At 41.2% G+C, this 13,683-nt stretch overlaps 1 protein-coding gene across 1 annotated transcript in view; it reads left to right on the top strand.

Annotated features, from left to right (window-relative positions):
- The window catches only part of DNAH3 (dynein axonemal heavy chain 3), a 536,699-nt gene that overhangs the window by 240,671 nt on the left and 282,345 nt on the right, over positions 1–13,683 (top strand). Inside the window, exons 21-23 of the mRNA XM_069210285.1 lie at positions 1,072–1,188; positions 6,499–6,678; positions 9,117–9,253. Of these exons, the coding sequence (XP_069066386.1) occupies positions 1,072–1,188; positions 6,499–6,678; positions 9,117–9,253 (434 nt within the window). The remainder of the gene's footprint in view (positions 1–1,071; positions 1,189–6,498; positions 6,679–9,116; positions 9,254–13,683) is intronic.

The raw sequence follows: 13,683 nt of genomic DNA, 5'->3' as shown, positions 1-13,683 counted from the left end.
TTTCTAGATCAAATAGATCAAAAGTTACTAAAAACTCTGCAACACATGTTGCTGCACAGTGGAAGACACTTCACAAAGTGATCACCTTGTGTTTACTTGTTGCTGTTATTGGATGGTAATCTGGTCCTAATAAGGTAAACCTTTACCCAGATGGTGTTAAAATGTTTCAAAATAACATATTAATGAAGTAACACTGTCACAAAACGTGCCTCATTAAACTACATGATTTACCCTTTCTTGCCATGTAATTGAGTCAGCCCTGCTGCATAATTTGGTGGCCCCTTGTCTCATAATTCCAGTAGCTCTAATTTAATACACAGTTGTATCATTGCTTGTCACCCCAAAAAAATGTAATTCTTAGTCTCTTGTTCCTTCATATGAACGAGTATAGTTGCTAATATTTAGAATGAATGCAGAATGTACTGCAGAATTAAACACAAAAATATACAGCATGTGATTTGTTGCAAAAATGTATGCAGTTTTATGAACGTCACTTTAAAAAAATAGCCTTTGTTTATAGTATGTGGAAACATGCTAAGAGGTTGCTGCTTTTCTGTAAAGAACTACAGCTGTGCAAAAAATGAACATGCTGCCAGATATGTCTCCCTTTTGCTAATGACTCGTTTCACAAACAGTCCACAAGAACTGAAAGGTTTGCTGTCATTTTCCTTGTTTAAACAAATGTTGTTATTCTGCTCCTTTACCTTGCCACTCACAGTTTGCTGGCTATGGAAGCAAGCATAGTAATGTCCAACTAAAAAGTATGACTTTATTACAACTTAGCAACTATCTATATTTCTTATTACAGGTGACTTGTGATATCACAACTACACTGTATAAGAAAGCTAGAGACAGGATTTTATACAGGGATTAAAGGCTTCAATGTACCTAACACTATTAAAGCAACTCACAATTTTGCATGGCGCTTTAAAGGAACCTCTTACCAATAGCCCAGTTGGCTATCATACATGTAGTTGAACAACAACTGTGAGTGTCTTTTTCATGATCTGCTAAAATAATTCTCATACTAAATCTGTTGCATTTGCCTAACAAAATGTGTTGTCTTTGCAGAATACAAGCATCCTCACTGCTGTTGATGACATCCAACTACTTCTTGATGATCACATTGTAAAGACGCAGACAATGTGTGGCTCTCCGTTCATAAAAGCAATAGAAGAAGAAGCTAGAGTAAGATAGAACCTACATTTCTTCACTTTCCTCTTATGATGCTTTGCAACCTTGGCATGGCTGACATATTTTTTTATAAAAAGTGCAGGAGTTTTGAAAGACCAAGTAAATATTTGGTAGGTGTTGGACTAGAAGGAAGTATAACCCATGTATCACTGTTAATTAATGCTATAAGTATATCTTTGCCATAGGCTTCTCTTTCAGATCATTAAGAATTGTGGTAGTTTTGGGTGCTTACAACCACCACATTACTTAAACTTTTAAGTCAGCACAGGGTTAGGTATAAAGTTTTATTCATTCTCTAAAGTATGTCTGTGATGTTTAGATGCTGGTCCTAATCACTTGTGTGTAGCATATGATCTCCACCAATTTGAATGTTCTCACAAGGTAGGAGATAGGACTCAATACAAAAAGTGATGGATGGGATGCTTGAATTATTTCCAGCCACTGGTAATTACTCAGGCCACACTTCACTCCATTGTTATGTTGAACACAATGCCACCTCAGTTTGGACTCAGGTATATACAAATCAGCTTTGGACACATGTCTGGGCCTACCCGTCCAACTAAGTGTGTCACACTGAAACACACCAAAAAATAGAAGCATTCTTACTACTTTGTGACAAATATCTCATATTGTTTTGTCAGTGTGAGAAGGGGAAGCTTAAATTAAGTCCAAAGTGTCCGATTTCAATACAAGTTTGTTACCAACTCACACATTTACAGGTATAACATTCCAGGAGTGTACTCAAAAGGTTAATCATCCTTCCACGTCAAACTTCTTCCAGCCTAAGAGTCACAACTCTCAATAAGTCTGCACGGTTGCTAATAAGTAATTGCTTCTCTGAAGGTTTATATAACTGTTCACAAGCCAATTCTTCTTCTTAAATAATGATCAAGTTCTGATTTCCACTTAAATGAAGCAAAAAGGTGACTTTTTATATAAGATTTTCATGATTTTTTCATCTCCAGTATTTAATGTGTCAAATACTACCCAAATGCATTTAGGGTAACCCTTACTCAGGAGTCAAAATTACACATGATTAATTGCATGGAAGTTGAATGATTTCATTGTGCAAAGGCAGCGAGAAGGAACACATGCCCAATAGATGTGTGTTAGTACTCTAGAAAATACTACTCTCCCTACCAGTAGATCTTACTTGGTGTGTCACTAAAATATGATTTTCGGGCATGGGGTTCTGTTGAAAAGATTCCAGACTGTCACTGAGGCAGTGTGACATATGTAATCACTGGGGTCATTCCTTGTTGGAACATGAAATCAATTGGAAAACGTGAGAAAAAAAAATAGCTGGCAATTCTGTATTCGCCCCAAATAGATAATTTTGGGTCCTCTCTGCCTCTGGTGCCAGAGGTAAAACTGGAATGCTGCCACATCAAAGTGATCAGCCTATTCCATTCTACACTCAGTAGTAGGAGCTCTGCTCTTGTGGGTCAGATGCCACTGCTAGAGGTGCATTCAAGAATGATACCCCAACCATAGCAGCAATAGTACAACTGTCCTAGGATTGAGCCATGACTGATCACATGCACAATCCTGAAACACTACTAAGATGAAGTGATATCCTTTTATATAGGATCTATGGCATATCAGTACTGTAGACTTCATGCATCCCACTTGTTTCACTTCATTTATGATGAATGTTTCAGATCCGTAATGGACTAGAGTAGACATACACACAGGCCAAACTCTTAAAGCTAGGGGTATTAGCTTAATGTCCAAGTTTTAAGTTCCCCCTTGTGTAAGGGAAGTTACATTAAATCTTGGAATACCTCCCCTCACACAATTCTACAGAAGGAGTTTTGGGGTAATTTACTGAGAGTGGCTAGCAGTAGGCTAACTACACTGAGGTGGGGCTTCTGAGGCTTACATAATGTGGTATATGAATTATATTTTAATGGAAAACAACTAAAAGTCATATTGTAATCCAGAGCAGTGTAAAAAGAGTGGGCAAAGCTGGAGATTTTTGGTGGGGAAAATGCAGCATCATAGACTGAGCATATGTAAGTGTTGTAGAATGTGATACATTGTAAGGAAGTCAAAATTGAGGAGGGAAGCAAATGCTCCTTGGAGGAATATTCCACTTTTAACAGTATACTTCTACATCAGGCCAAATATACTCATCCAGGATTCATGGTCAATCAATAATTCTTTAAAATGTCTACTTTGTAAGTAACTGAAAAAATGGCTGAAACTACCTTGGCATTTGCATCTATGTTCCAAGTTCTACCTTAAATTTTCAAAATTGCTGTACCAGAAAGGTCCTCTGCATGGTAATGAATGTCTACCCCTGCCTTGAGTGCTTAGCTGTACTACTGTCTGGATCCCTAATGCTGATTTTTGTTGTCATAGGTAAACATATATCATGCATGTGCACCATGAAATAGGCCTATTTCACAGATTGCAGTCTTCATGGATTGGGAAGGGTGCTCAAAGGGCTACCTTCATAGTGGTGGAAGGCTACTGCCTTCACCAGGAGTTAGGAGGCACTAGCATGGTGGTGGAAGCATACCATGTAGTGATCAGAAGAAGCAAACAGGTCCTTTTTTAGCCTGTGTCACTGAAGTGAGGCCTACAGTCTCACTCACCTTCTTAAAAGTTCCAATGCTGTGTGCTTAACTACCCCTTGGCCTACATCGGTTAGATGTAAAGTGATGTGCAGTGCAGGAGGGAGTGGTGCCTCTGCACTGGCTGTATTAGTGCCTGGGAAGAATAAACTACAGAGACAGAGAGGTGCTGTGCAGTACACACATAGTGAATGAGTGTACTGGGTCTATGTATACCTGCGAGGGAAACATTACATGAGAGGTCTAGTGCTGTGCAGGCAGTGAAAGCATGTGTTAGATGTCTGTATTTACGAAAGTATAATATGTGAAGGTGCTGTGTTGCACAGCACATGCATGGTGAGTGCATGGTGAATGTGAGTGCTGGCAATGTGTGTCTTTACAAATAGCACACCATAGCACAAGACAAAAAGGCTACAGTACTGGGCAGTGAGCACAGAATTAATGTGTGAGATGAATGGGTGTTTGTCTGTGATGGCACAGTGCATGGATGTAACAGTACTAAATGGTGTATGTGCTATGCCCATACACTGAGTGCAAGTCCACGCGCAATGGTACTTTACATGGAGGATTCTATGCTCCATTTTGGGAAGCCCCCGCATGCCTGGTAAAGATATGAGGAGTAGATGAATCCTTCCAGACAGATGTGTATTGTTGCATTCCTGTGAGCTAGGTAGAATACAATGGGGAACAGACAGAGAGACTCCCCTTGTACACTTCAAAGGGTGCTCTATGATTCAGTGAGAGATCCCAAGGAACAGGCCTGTACACATCTCAGGAAGGAGATGGGGCTGATAAGGGAATTAAAAAGAGTAGGGCTAGGAGCCCAGGATTAACCTTTTGCTACACATATCACTGTGGCTGACATCCAGACATGAACTCTTGTCATTCCCCTGGCTTGTGTTGTGGGCCTGTCAGCTTTGGAGTCTCTCCTGCTGTGACAGACAGCCTTTCAAGAGGAAGAAGAGAGCAGAGAAGGGTGTACTTCAACGGAAGCAGAACTTCAACATAAAACTTTGCAGACCTAGGCCCTAAATCACATTTGGTGTCTGGAAATGGACTATATGAAGGGGATGTTGAGCTCCAAAATGTTTCATCTGCCAAGCAGCCAGATGAGCTCTGTGTGGAGGGGAAGCTCTTTAAAACTTCTGCTTGTGGCCAGGACTGGTGGCCAAGGCCTGCTAGTGTCCCTGCTGGGTAAGGGGGCAGCACCCAGGGAAACCAAGGCCACCTGCTCTTGATCCTGGAGCACTAGTGCCTGTCTAGGCAAAGAGGAAGAGGTGAGCACTGGAGGGAATGAGGTCCAGTGAGGAGCCCTCCTGAAAGGACTCCCGGTGCGAGGAGGCAGCTTTGCACTGAAAGGGTCATTGCCTGGGTGCAGGATCAGATTGTGACCCCTGTATACCAGCAGAGGGCCATTGTGAACTTAACCCTTAATCGAGTGCGGTGCGGGGAGGGTGAAACCAGCACCATTTGGGGAGCACGGAACTTAGCATACCAATGGAAGCCAGGAACACCTCCAATTGCTGTTGGAGTGGGCCGCACAGCTCAGGGAGAGCTTGCCTGGCTGGGTGCTGCTGTGTGTGTCCTGCGTGCAGACCGACTCGACTGGGCAAGACTAGAGCATTGCGAGTGCCCACAGTTGGGGGACCCACTGAGATGCTGATCTCTTCCTTGTTGCTGGAGTGGGTAAGACTAGATACGGGCCTGCCAGGACCCACAGGGACTCGCTGAGAAAGGTGCTGTGGCACCACAGACACTTTTGACTGTTTTCTAAGAGTTGGAGTGGACTCTTGAGTAAGGCCTGATAGTGAGCATTCTTTGAATGGGACCACCAGTGAATTGGGAATAACCCAACCACATTACAAGGAAAATAGTATACAGGGACTTGTGAGTAAACACCAGAGCCCTGGTTATATTATTGCTTATGAATGTCCTAATATCTTTTGGACGCATAGAGCTAGAAATGAAATACTTATTTTTAATAAAAAACAAGAATTGTACTGGACATCGATTAATTGACATTGCTAAGTGCACTTTGAGTTATGAGTTGTGACTAATCAATATCTGCACTTCCCTCCCTGAGGGAGCCTTTGACTACCCATCCACTGCTACCACTTAGAGACAAGTGATGAAGGGGTACTTGGCCAAGTTACTAAGGATCCATAGTAGGTCAGGTACTGGGACATCAGGAGTGAAAGGCCTCAACCACCATGGTTGGGTACAGTAGCTCACTGTGTGCCATGTGGCCCTCTGAAAGGGGTTCTAATAAATATTCCATCTATTATGAGCACTCACCTTCAACTCGGGCCCATAACTGAGAGGTGGGTGAGTACAGCTGTTAATCCCACTATTGTTAAAAACCTCTGCAGAAGGCACTAATGCTTAATTGATCTGATTGAATGTGATGTAATTGTGTCTTAATGATCTTACTGAAAGTGAGTACATAGAATGAGTTGCTTCCAATCATAAATGTGACACAAGGACATCTCATACTGTATATCCATAACAGTCAGTTTTTTAATGACCAGAAGATGCTAAACTGCATGTATTAGAATTTGTTTTTGGTCAGTTGTGAAATTTTGCAAGACATTTGAAAGCATAATTTTTTTCATTGTATGCCAACCGAAAATCTGAGTAAATTATGTGTTCTGTATAATAATTTAATTATCCTGCCTTTGTACCACACTGACACCCAACTTGATTTTGCGTCTTACTATGTTTGCAGGAATGGGAACGTAAACTGACGTCTATGCAAGATATTTTAGATGCCTGGCTAAAATGTCAAGCTACCTGGCTCTATCTGGAACCCATCTTCAGTTCAGAAGATATTATAGCTCAAATGCCGGAAGAAGGTCGAAAATTTGGCATTGTAGACAACTACTGGAAAGATATAATGGCTGAGGCAGTAAGTAGCTATTTGTGCTTAATACATACATTGTAGAACACAATGCCATTTTAACTTGACTAATTTCTAGGCTTCAGGATCTTTGTAAAAGGTAGATCAGCACCCCTAAAGAAACAACGAGTTATTTTTGTAGTTCTGTTGTCACTACAAAATGAGTAGTGTCTATGTGGTGGAGAAAAGTTTGGAGATGCCAAAATAAAAATAAAAACAATTTGTATAAGGTCTGTAGAAAACGAGATGACTATATTAGTAAATAATTGTTCAACTAAAACATTCCACATTTTGTTACTTTAGGTTCTGAATTTTGGGCCAAATTCTCAAAAATGTAAAACCCTTATTCCCATAGACTCACCTATGTTTGGAGTCACACAGTTGACTTCTTTGCTATTAGCAAAATGTCCTGTAGTCCACTTGCAAAATTGCGTCTGTGACATTTTCCCAGAAATAGCTGTCGATTTTTTGTGAATTCCAGGTCACTCCCAAGCGAAAGCATTTTTGCATGCATGAATGTGATGGGGAACATGTGTACATGTATATATGCCACACAAATACAATTGCACATGCTGTCCTTTTGCTTTTTTTTCTAGTCGAGAATAAGGGTTTTCCTCCCTATGCCACATTTGCTCTTGTTTCACTACTGACCTTCCCAGAGGAAATCGACCACCCAATTTTTTTTTGGGGGGGGAACCACTGCAATTCACCCAGCTACTCGTCACATGTAGTTTGTGAATAGAAATTATACTTTCTCACGGATTCAAAGTTTTAGAGGAGGTTAACTCATCTAATCCAATGAAACAAACATTAGCAAAGACAGAAGATGTCCCTGGCTGTCAGGCTGGTGGGTTTGTCAATGCTTGTTTTATTAGTTTTTTTAATAAAACTTTTTTGTTGGGAGAGCTGCAGGCCCTCGCCAAAATAACAAAATGGCTAAAAGTAAAACCGCTTTTGGTCTCAAAAAGTGTACATTGTTATTGAGGTCCTTGTCAGAGACTATTGCGGGTGTCCTCCTAGTGAATTAGCAGAATGTTCTTACTCAGAGCCAAGTTGCCAAAGACTGGACAGGGATGGCCCAGTGACCCCTACTGTGTGCTGTAGTGCAGTGGTTCCCAACTGTTAAACTTCTGTGGACCCCCACATTATCATTACTGGAACCCGGGGACCCCCAGTGAATCATTATTGGAATCGGGGACCCCCCTCCCGCACTAGGTCATTCATTTAAGCTGGGGGCCCAGGCCTAAATATTGTTGATGATTTGAACCGCAAAACAATACACAAAAAATACAGAAACAAGCATTCCATCAAACACAAACACAAAAATGAACACTGTTTATTTAATTTGCAAACAAATAAAATAAAAACTTTAAAATTTTTATTTTTACTAGGAAGGTTGAGCTTTTCTAAATTAAATTGAATCTACACGTCCATACTGTATTCTGTTTGATGGTCCTGCACTACTCCCGTAAATCAATCTGAGAATACTAATTTAAATTTTTAGGCTCCAATTTTACATTACTTGACATTTACAGTACATTTAAAAAATGTCAATTGTATATTTAGCCACTATATTTATTTATATACACTTTATTAATCTGTTAATATTAGTTCATTTTCTAAGTAGTCACAGACCCCCCTGAGGAGGCTTTGTGGACCCCTAAGGGGTCCCTGGACAACAGGTTGGGAACCACTGCTGTAGTGGGCTGAAGAAAAATGTGAATGCCACAGCAAAAAATAGATGTATGAAGAGGACTGGCTGAAAGTGCCTTACAATGCATATTATTTTAGTGAAATCTAAAGGCCTTGGCTAGGGAAAAACTGAGTGAAATGTAACGTGCCACGGATACACCACCCATACATTAGCTACTAAATGTTTAGATGTGCAGGTAATATGCGAACATAACTAATCGCATTTCTTTCTGTTTCCCTCATGGAAGTCAACAAGATCATTCTGTGAACTCTACAGGCATTTTAATAAATATGATGGTAGAGAAAAGTACCATGCAAGTATATCAAATGAATAATGATGATAACTAATATGGGCTGTTGTGTGAAAAGCGGTATTTTCTGGCTTTTCAATAGATTGTGATTCAGACATCGTGCTGAAGAATGGATTTTAGCTTCTTCTGCAGGGTTGTTTTCGTTGGTGTAGTGCTATGAGAAAGGTTATCCAGTCTGCACAGAAATTATAGTTATTTGTCAGGTAGGATGTAGTCCATTCATAGTAAGAAACTTTCATCCGACCTCTGCTGCCTTTCACATGTCCCATCTTTCACGTGCCACATCTCATCAATTATAGGAATTTTGACCATCTGATGAGGGGTGATTCTACTCATTCAGGATTAAAACTATACATTTTCAAATATAGTCTTTTCGTGGTTTCAACACAATACTTCAGAACTGAAAAGCCAACGAAAGTGTAATTTTACTTTTTGCCTTCGTAGGTGAAAGACACCAAAGTGCTTGTAGCCACTGAACAGCCAAACATGCTTGGAAGGCTTACTGAATCGAATGCTCTCTTGGAAGACATCCAAAAAGGGCTCAATTTCTATTTGGAGAAGAAAAGATTGTACTTTCCCAGGTATAGTGGTCTATTGGTGATATGCAAGTTTGAAATTCACTTATGCTGATTATTCTACAGGGGGATTTAATGGGGTTTCACCCTCATTGCGTGTTCATCTTAATCTTCAATGGGCCTTACAACTGACGAAATCGTGCCTGTCGGGATTACAGCGAAACGCTACAGACCTGGATTTCTCTTGGAGACTGAAATCCCCTCAGAGAAGCTAAAATAAGGAAACAGATATGCTAAAGCCCATACAGTTTAACATCTTTAAAGTTACTTGCCCTGTTCAATTGAAGAAATTTCCACATGAGAACCATAAACACGTCTTATCTTTTTACTCTTGTGCCTGTCCTAATGTGGCAGGTACTGATATATTCAACGTGAATAGATTTTGTAAACTAGTTATTAAGGGTTACAAATTAAAAGTGGTTAGTTGAAATATGTTTTGTACATTGTAAAGTATGGAGTGAAAAAGGTAAAAAATAGTTGAAGGGTGCAAATGATTTTTGTGGGCCCTGGCTTTTTTATATAGATTTGTTCCTAGCTACAGTGCAGTGACGTGCTAGAGTCATTTCCGCTCCTGAATCATTTAGATTGAGTTGCTCTCTGGAAAAAATGCAACCTTTCACCTGCCTGATATACAAACAGAATGGATGTAAACAAGGGTGAATTTGGGAATCACTTTCCAGGATGTGTGTATGATAATTTGGACTGGGCACAATTTCTGTCATGTGGGTGTGATCTTGTGGAATTGCGATAGCTTTGCCTAATCATTGTAATGCTAAAATCCAAAAATCAAGCCACACCATGTTATTATGCACCATCTATTAGAAATTGGGTCTCTAGTTGGCAGAGGTATGCACCCCGTCCAAGTAGGGACCACAATCCTAGTCAGGGTAAGTCACAACTCAACCCAAATTATCCTGTGCTCACCCTCTCGTAGCTTGGCAAAGAGTAGGTGGGCTTAACATAGAAGGCAGTGTGTAAAGTATTTGTGCAATAACGCACACAGTAACACAGTGAAAAAACCACAAAAAGAATCCACACCAGGGTAGAAAATTAGAGATTATTTAACCAACTTTGACCACCGCCAACCCTTTTGGGATCCCTGATCCTGGCGGAGGCAAGGTCTCCTGGCGGTCCGACAGCCAGGATCGTAATCTGGCAGTCAGACCTGCAGGATTGTGGCAGTCCAACCACCACCATGAGTTTGCCGGTCTTAGGCCCGCCAAACTCGTAATGAAGCCTTTAATATCTCTATCACATCAAAAGTATATTAAGGAATTCCCAATGCTGGCCTATGAGAGGAGTATGCCTCACATGAGTGAAAAAACGACTTTGGGAATTTTTCACTACCCACAGATGTGAAACTTAAAAGTAAGTGTCCTGCTTTTTAAATATCCTGCACCCTGCTCTGTGGGTCACATAGGGCCTACTTTAGGGGTGACAGTGATCACACAGGACTCTCGAATGGTCACTGAAGTCACAGAATATTAAAAAATATTTTAGGCTGTGACTGTGACTAAAAAAGCAATGCAATGGGTGCTAGATGCACAAGATAGAGCTGCTTTTAAAAAACCTGGGAGTGTTTACTCAGTTGAATTACTGTAACAAAACCTGTAGCCAGTTAGCACCTTCTGTACATTGATTTCCATTCACCTTCAAATCACATGTCTCTTCTAGCTGCTTTTAACAACATCAGTTTGTTCCTAGGGTTATGAGAGGAATTCACATAAAAATAGAAAAATATTTTATATTTAGTTACATCACTCTATTATAACAAGATAATGACAATGGGAATCCTATTCCATGTCTCAGTGCCAAGCTCTTATCCAGTTAGATTTTCAGAATTATAGCGCAGTCTAACAAGTTTCCTCTAATTTAATTTAAACAGACACTACTTTACTGAGTTTGAACTATTTTTAGCCTTTCCCATTAATTTACCTTCAATATGTTTGCTCCAGGTTGAGGTTTGTGTTCTAAGTCATTAGTGGGCTTTCCTATGCTTATCAGGGTGGGGGAGCATTTAACCACACCAGGTTTCAACTTTCTTGAGCAGATCAGGGTTATCCATGGTTTATAGGTGTCTGCCCTTGGATGGCTATATAGAATGCTTTTGCCCGGTTTCACCTGAAAACATTTAGGGCCTTATAGTTTCCTCACCCAAAGGAAGGAAACGGATATTGTATTCACCAGTATCGACAGATGCCAATCTTTAACACACTGACTGACCCAGAGAAAAGTTACTACCACACACAAAAGAAAGAGAAATGCAGTTGCGAAATCACTTTGAAATGCAAAATGAGGATCTCTTACCCTGTAACAAGTTGGCCTCATCCTGGTGCGACCTACCCACATGTACATGCATCTGCACATCACCATGTTTGTCCATCTTCACACTTTAATAGTGGTCCTTGTTATTACTGCCGGTCAATTGCCAATTCTCTCTGCTGTATTTTCACATGTGAGAGCATGGAGAGTGATGGGTACGACTGTTGCAATGAGCCACCCTCTAGCTATCCTCAATGTTCCTGTTTGCTTCCATAAATGGTAATTCCACTGTTTCTTAACATATGATGGGGCACCTTAGGCAGTGGACATACCAAGAGTATCCTTCATCCTTTGAGGTGCTTTTTGTACAACATTGTCACCGCCTTGTAGCTGTGCCTGAGAACTTAGAAGGAGGGAAGGACTGGGTCAAGGGTTCGAAGGCCACTCTTCAAGGTTGTTTCGGTTGCTGCGTATTATTCCTTTGGTTGTCATGTCTTCCTAGACTAATAAAAAGATGCATTTTTAATCCTTTTCAGAAATGTAAAAATGTAATTGTTGAGGAAGAGATGGAAGATGAGGCGTGTGTTTTTTTGGAAGGGATTTTTTACTCAAACATTCTTTCCTTACCTGGTGGAAGATTAATAAAACCTGATAAATCTTGCCTTGTGGTCTGTGTTGGCTGATTATTGGCTGATTACTGACTGCCCTCTTATTTGTAGCCTAAGCCACAAGCAATTTGGGGTAGTGACTGCTGGTTGGCATCAGTGTGTACTTTTGGGGTCTCAGATTTATTTTTTAGCATCTGACTTTGGTCCAGGGCAAAAGAGAGAATGAAAAAAGGAGAAAGACATTGGTAAAACAGTGACAAAGGGGGAAACAGGGGCTAAACATAATCTGCAAGAGTGATATAAAGATACAGGAATAGGGTGGTGGAAGAAAGAGGCATTATGAGAAACCAATACTACACAGACTTGGTATTCGGTTTGTTTTGTAATACTCCAGTCTGCCAACAGAGAAATGCCTTGAATGCAAACATTGTTGAATATCATACCAACAGGCTGACGGTGTACACCACCACATTATGAGTGTGGTGGGTTGGCCGCTGCCAACGCGCCACATCTCCACACATACCACCATGGCAGTATGATCCGCCCGGCCAGAGATGTACATCTCCGAACCGACGGTCCACCCAAAGACCACCGGCGGCATTAAGAGCCGGCCTACCACCATGGTTTCCGCGGCGGTAGCACAGCAACTAAAACCATGGCCGTAGGGATACTGGTGACAGGGAATACCTTCCCTTTCACTGGTACATGGCTCCCCCCCAGCAAGCACCTGACTCCCCCTGCCTGCCTACACACATAGCGCCCCCACCTCCCTACAGTCACAGCGCCCCACCCCCCCCACAGTCACAGTGCCCCCGCATACAGACACACATACACCCACACGCACCACACGCGATGCCAGTGCACCGCCGTCCACCAGCATGGCTCCTGCCGGATATATGCCCAAAGTGTGGCAGAAATCTGGCAGCAACCATAATATGGCGGGCGGGAGACCGCCAGCACTGGTGGTCTTCTGGTGACCGTGGCTTTGGCGTTCTTGCTCAGAGACTGCCAAAGTCATAATGAGGGACTTTGTTTGTCATGCTCGGTAATGTCCTATTCCCACATTCTTCTACCAACCATTGCTGGATCATTAGTAGCACTTTACAATTGCATCTTGCACAGTGGTCTCAGGACTTGGAGTGCGGATTTTAACTTGCTTGATCTTGATATTTCTTAGCATGTAAAAATGTAAATGGTTTTCATGAACTAAAGTCAAATGATTTCATTTTGACTCTTAGACAGTAGGGGCCTGATTACGACCTTGGAGGAGGGGATTACTCTGTCTCAAATGTGAAGGATATCCTGCCCACCATATTACAAGTTCCATTATATCCCATGGTACTTGTAACACAGCGGTCAAAATATCTGTCACATTTGGAATGGAGCAACGGCCTCCGCCAAGGCTGTAATCAGGCTCTAGGTGTTGTTGGTGGAGGGCTCAAGTAATGAAAGTAAATACACTTCAATCCATCTTCTATAAGCATGTTTTTTCCAAATAGGAAACATTATTTAATACTTGGTTACCAGAGTTCTTTGCTCTGAGTAAAATATCTGTTTGTTTTAACA

This window comes from Pleurodeles waltl, chromosome 10 (assembly GCF_031143425.1).
Source record: "Pleurodeles waltl isolate 20211129_DDA chromosome 10, aPleWal1.hap1.20221129, whole genome shotgun sequence".
In the NCBI taxonomy this organism is placed as follows: domain Eukaryota; kingdom Metazoa; phylum Chordata; class Amphibia; order Caudata; family Salamandridae; genus Pleurodeles; species Pleurodeles waltl.
This window is presented reverse-complemented; position numbering and strand designations above follow the sequence as displayed.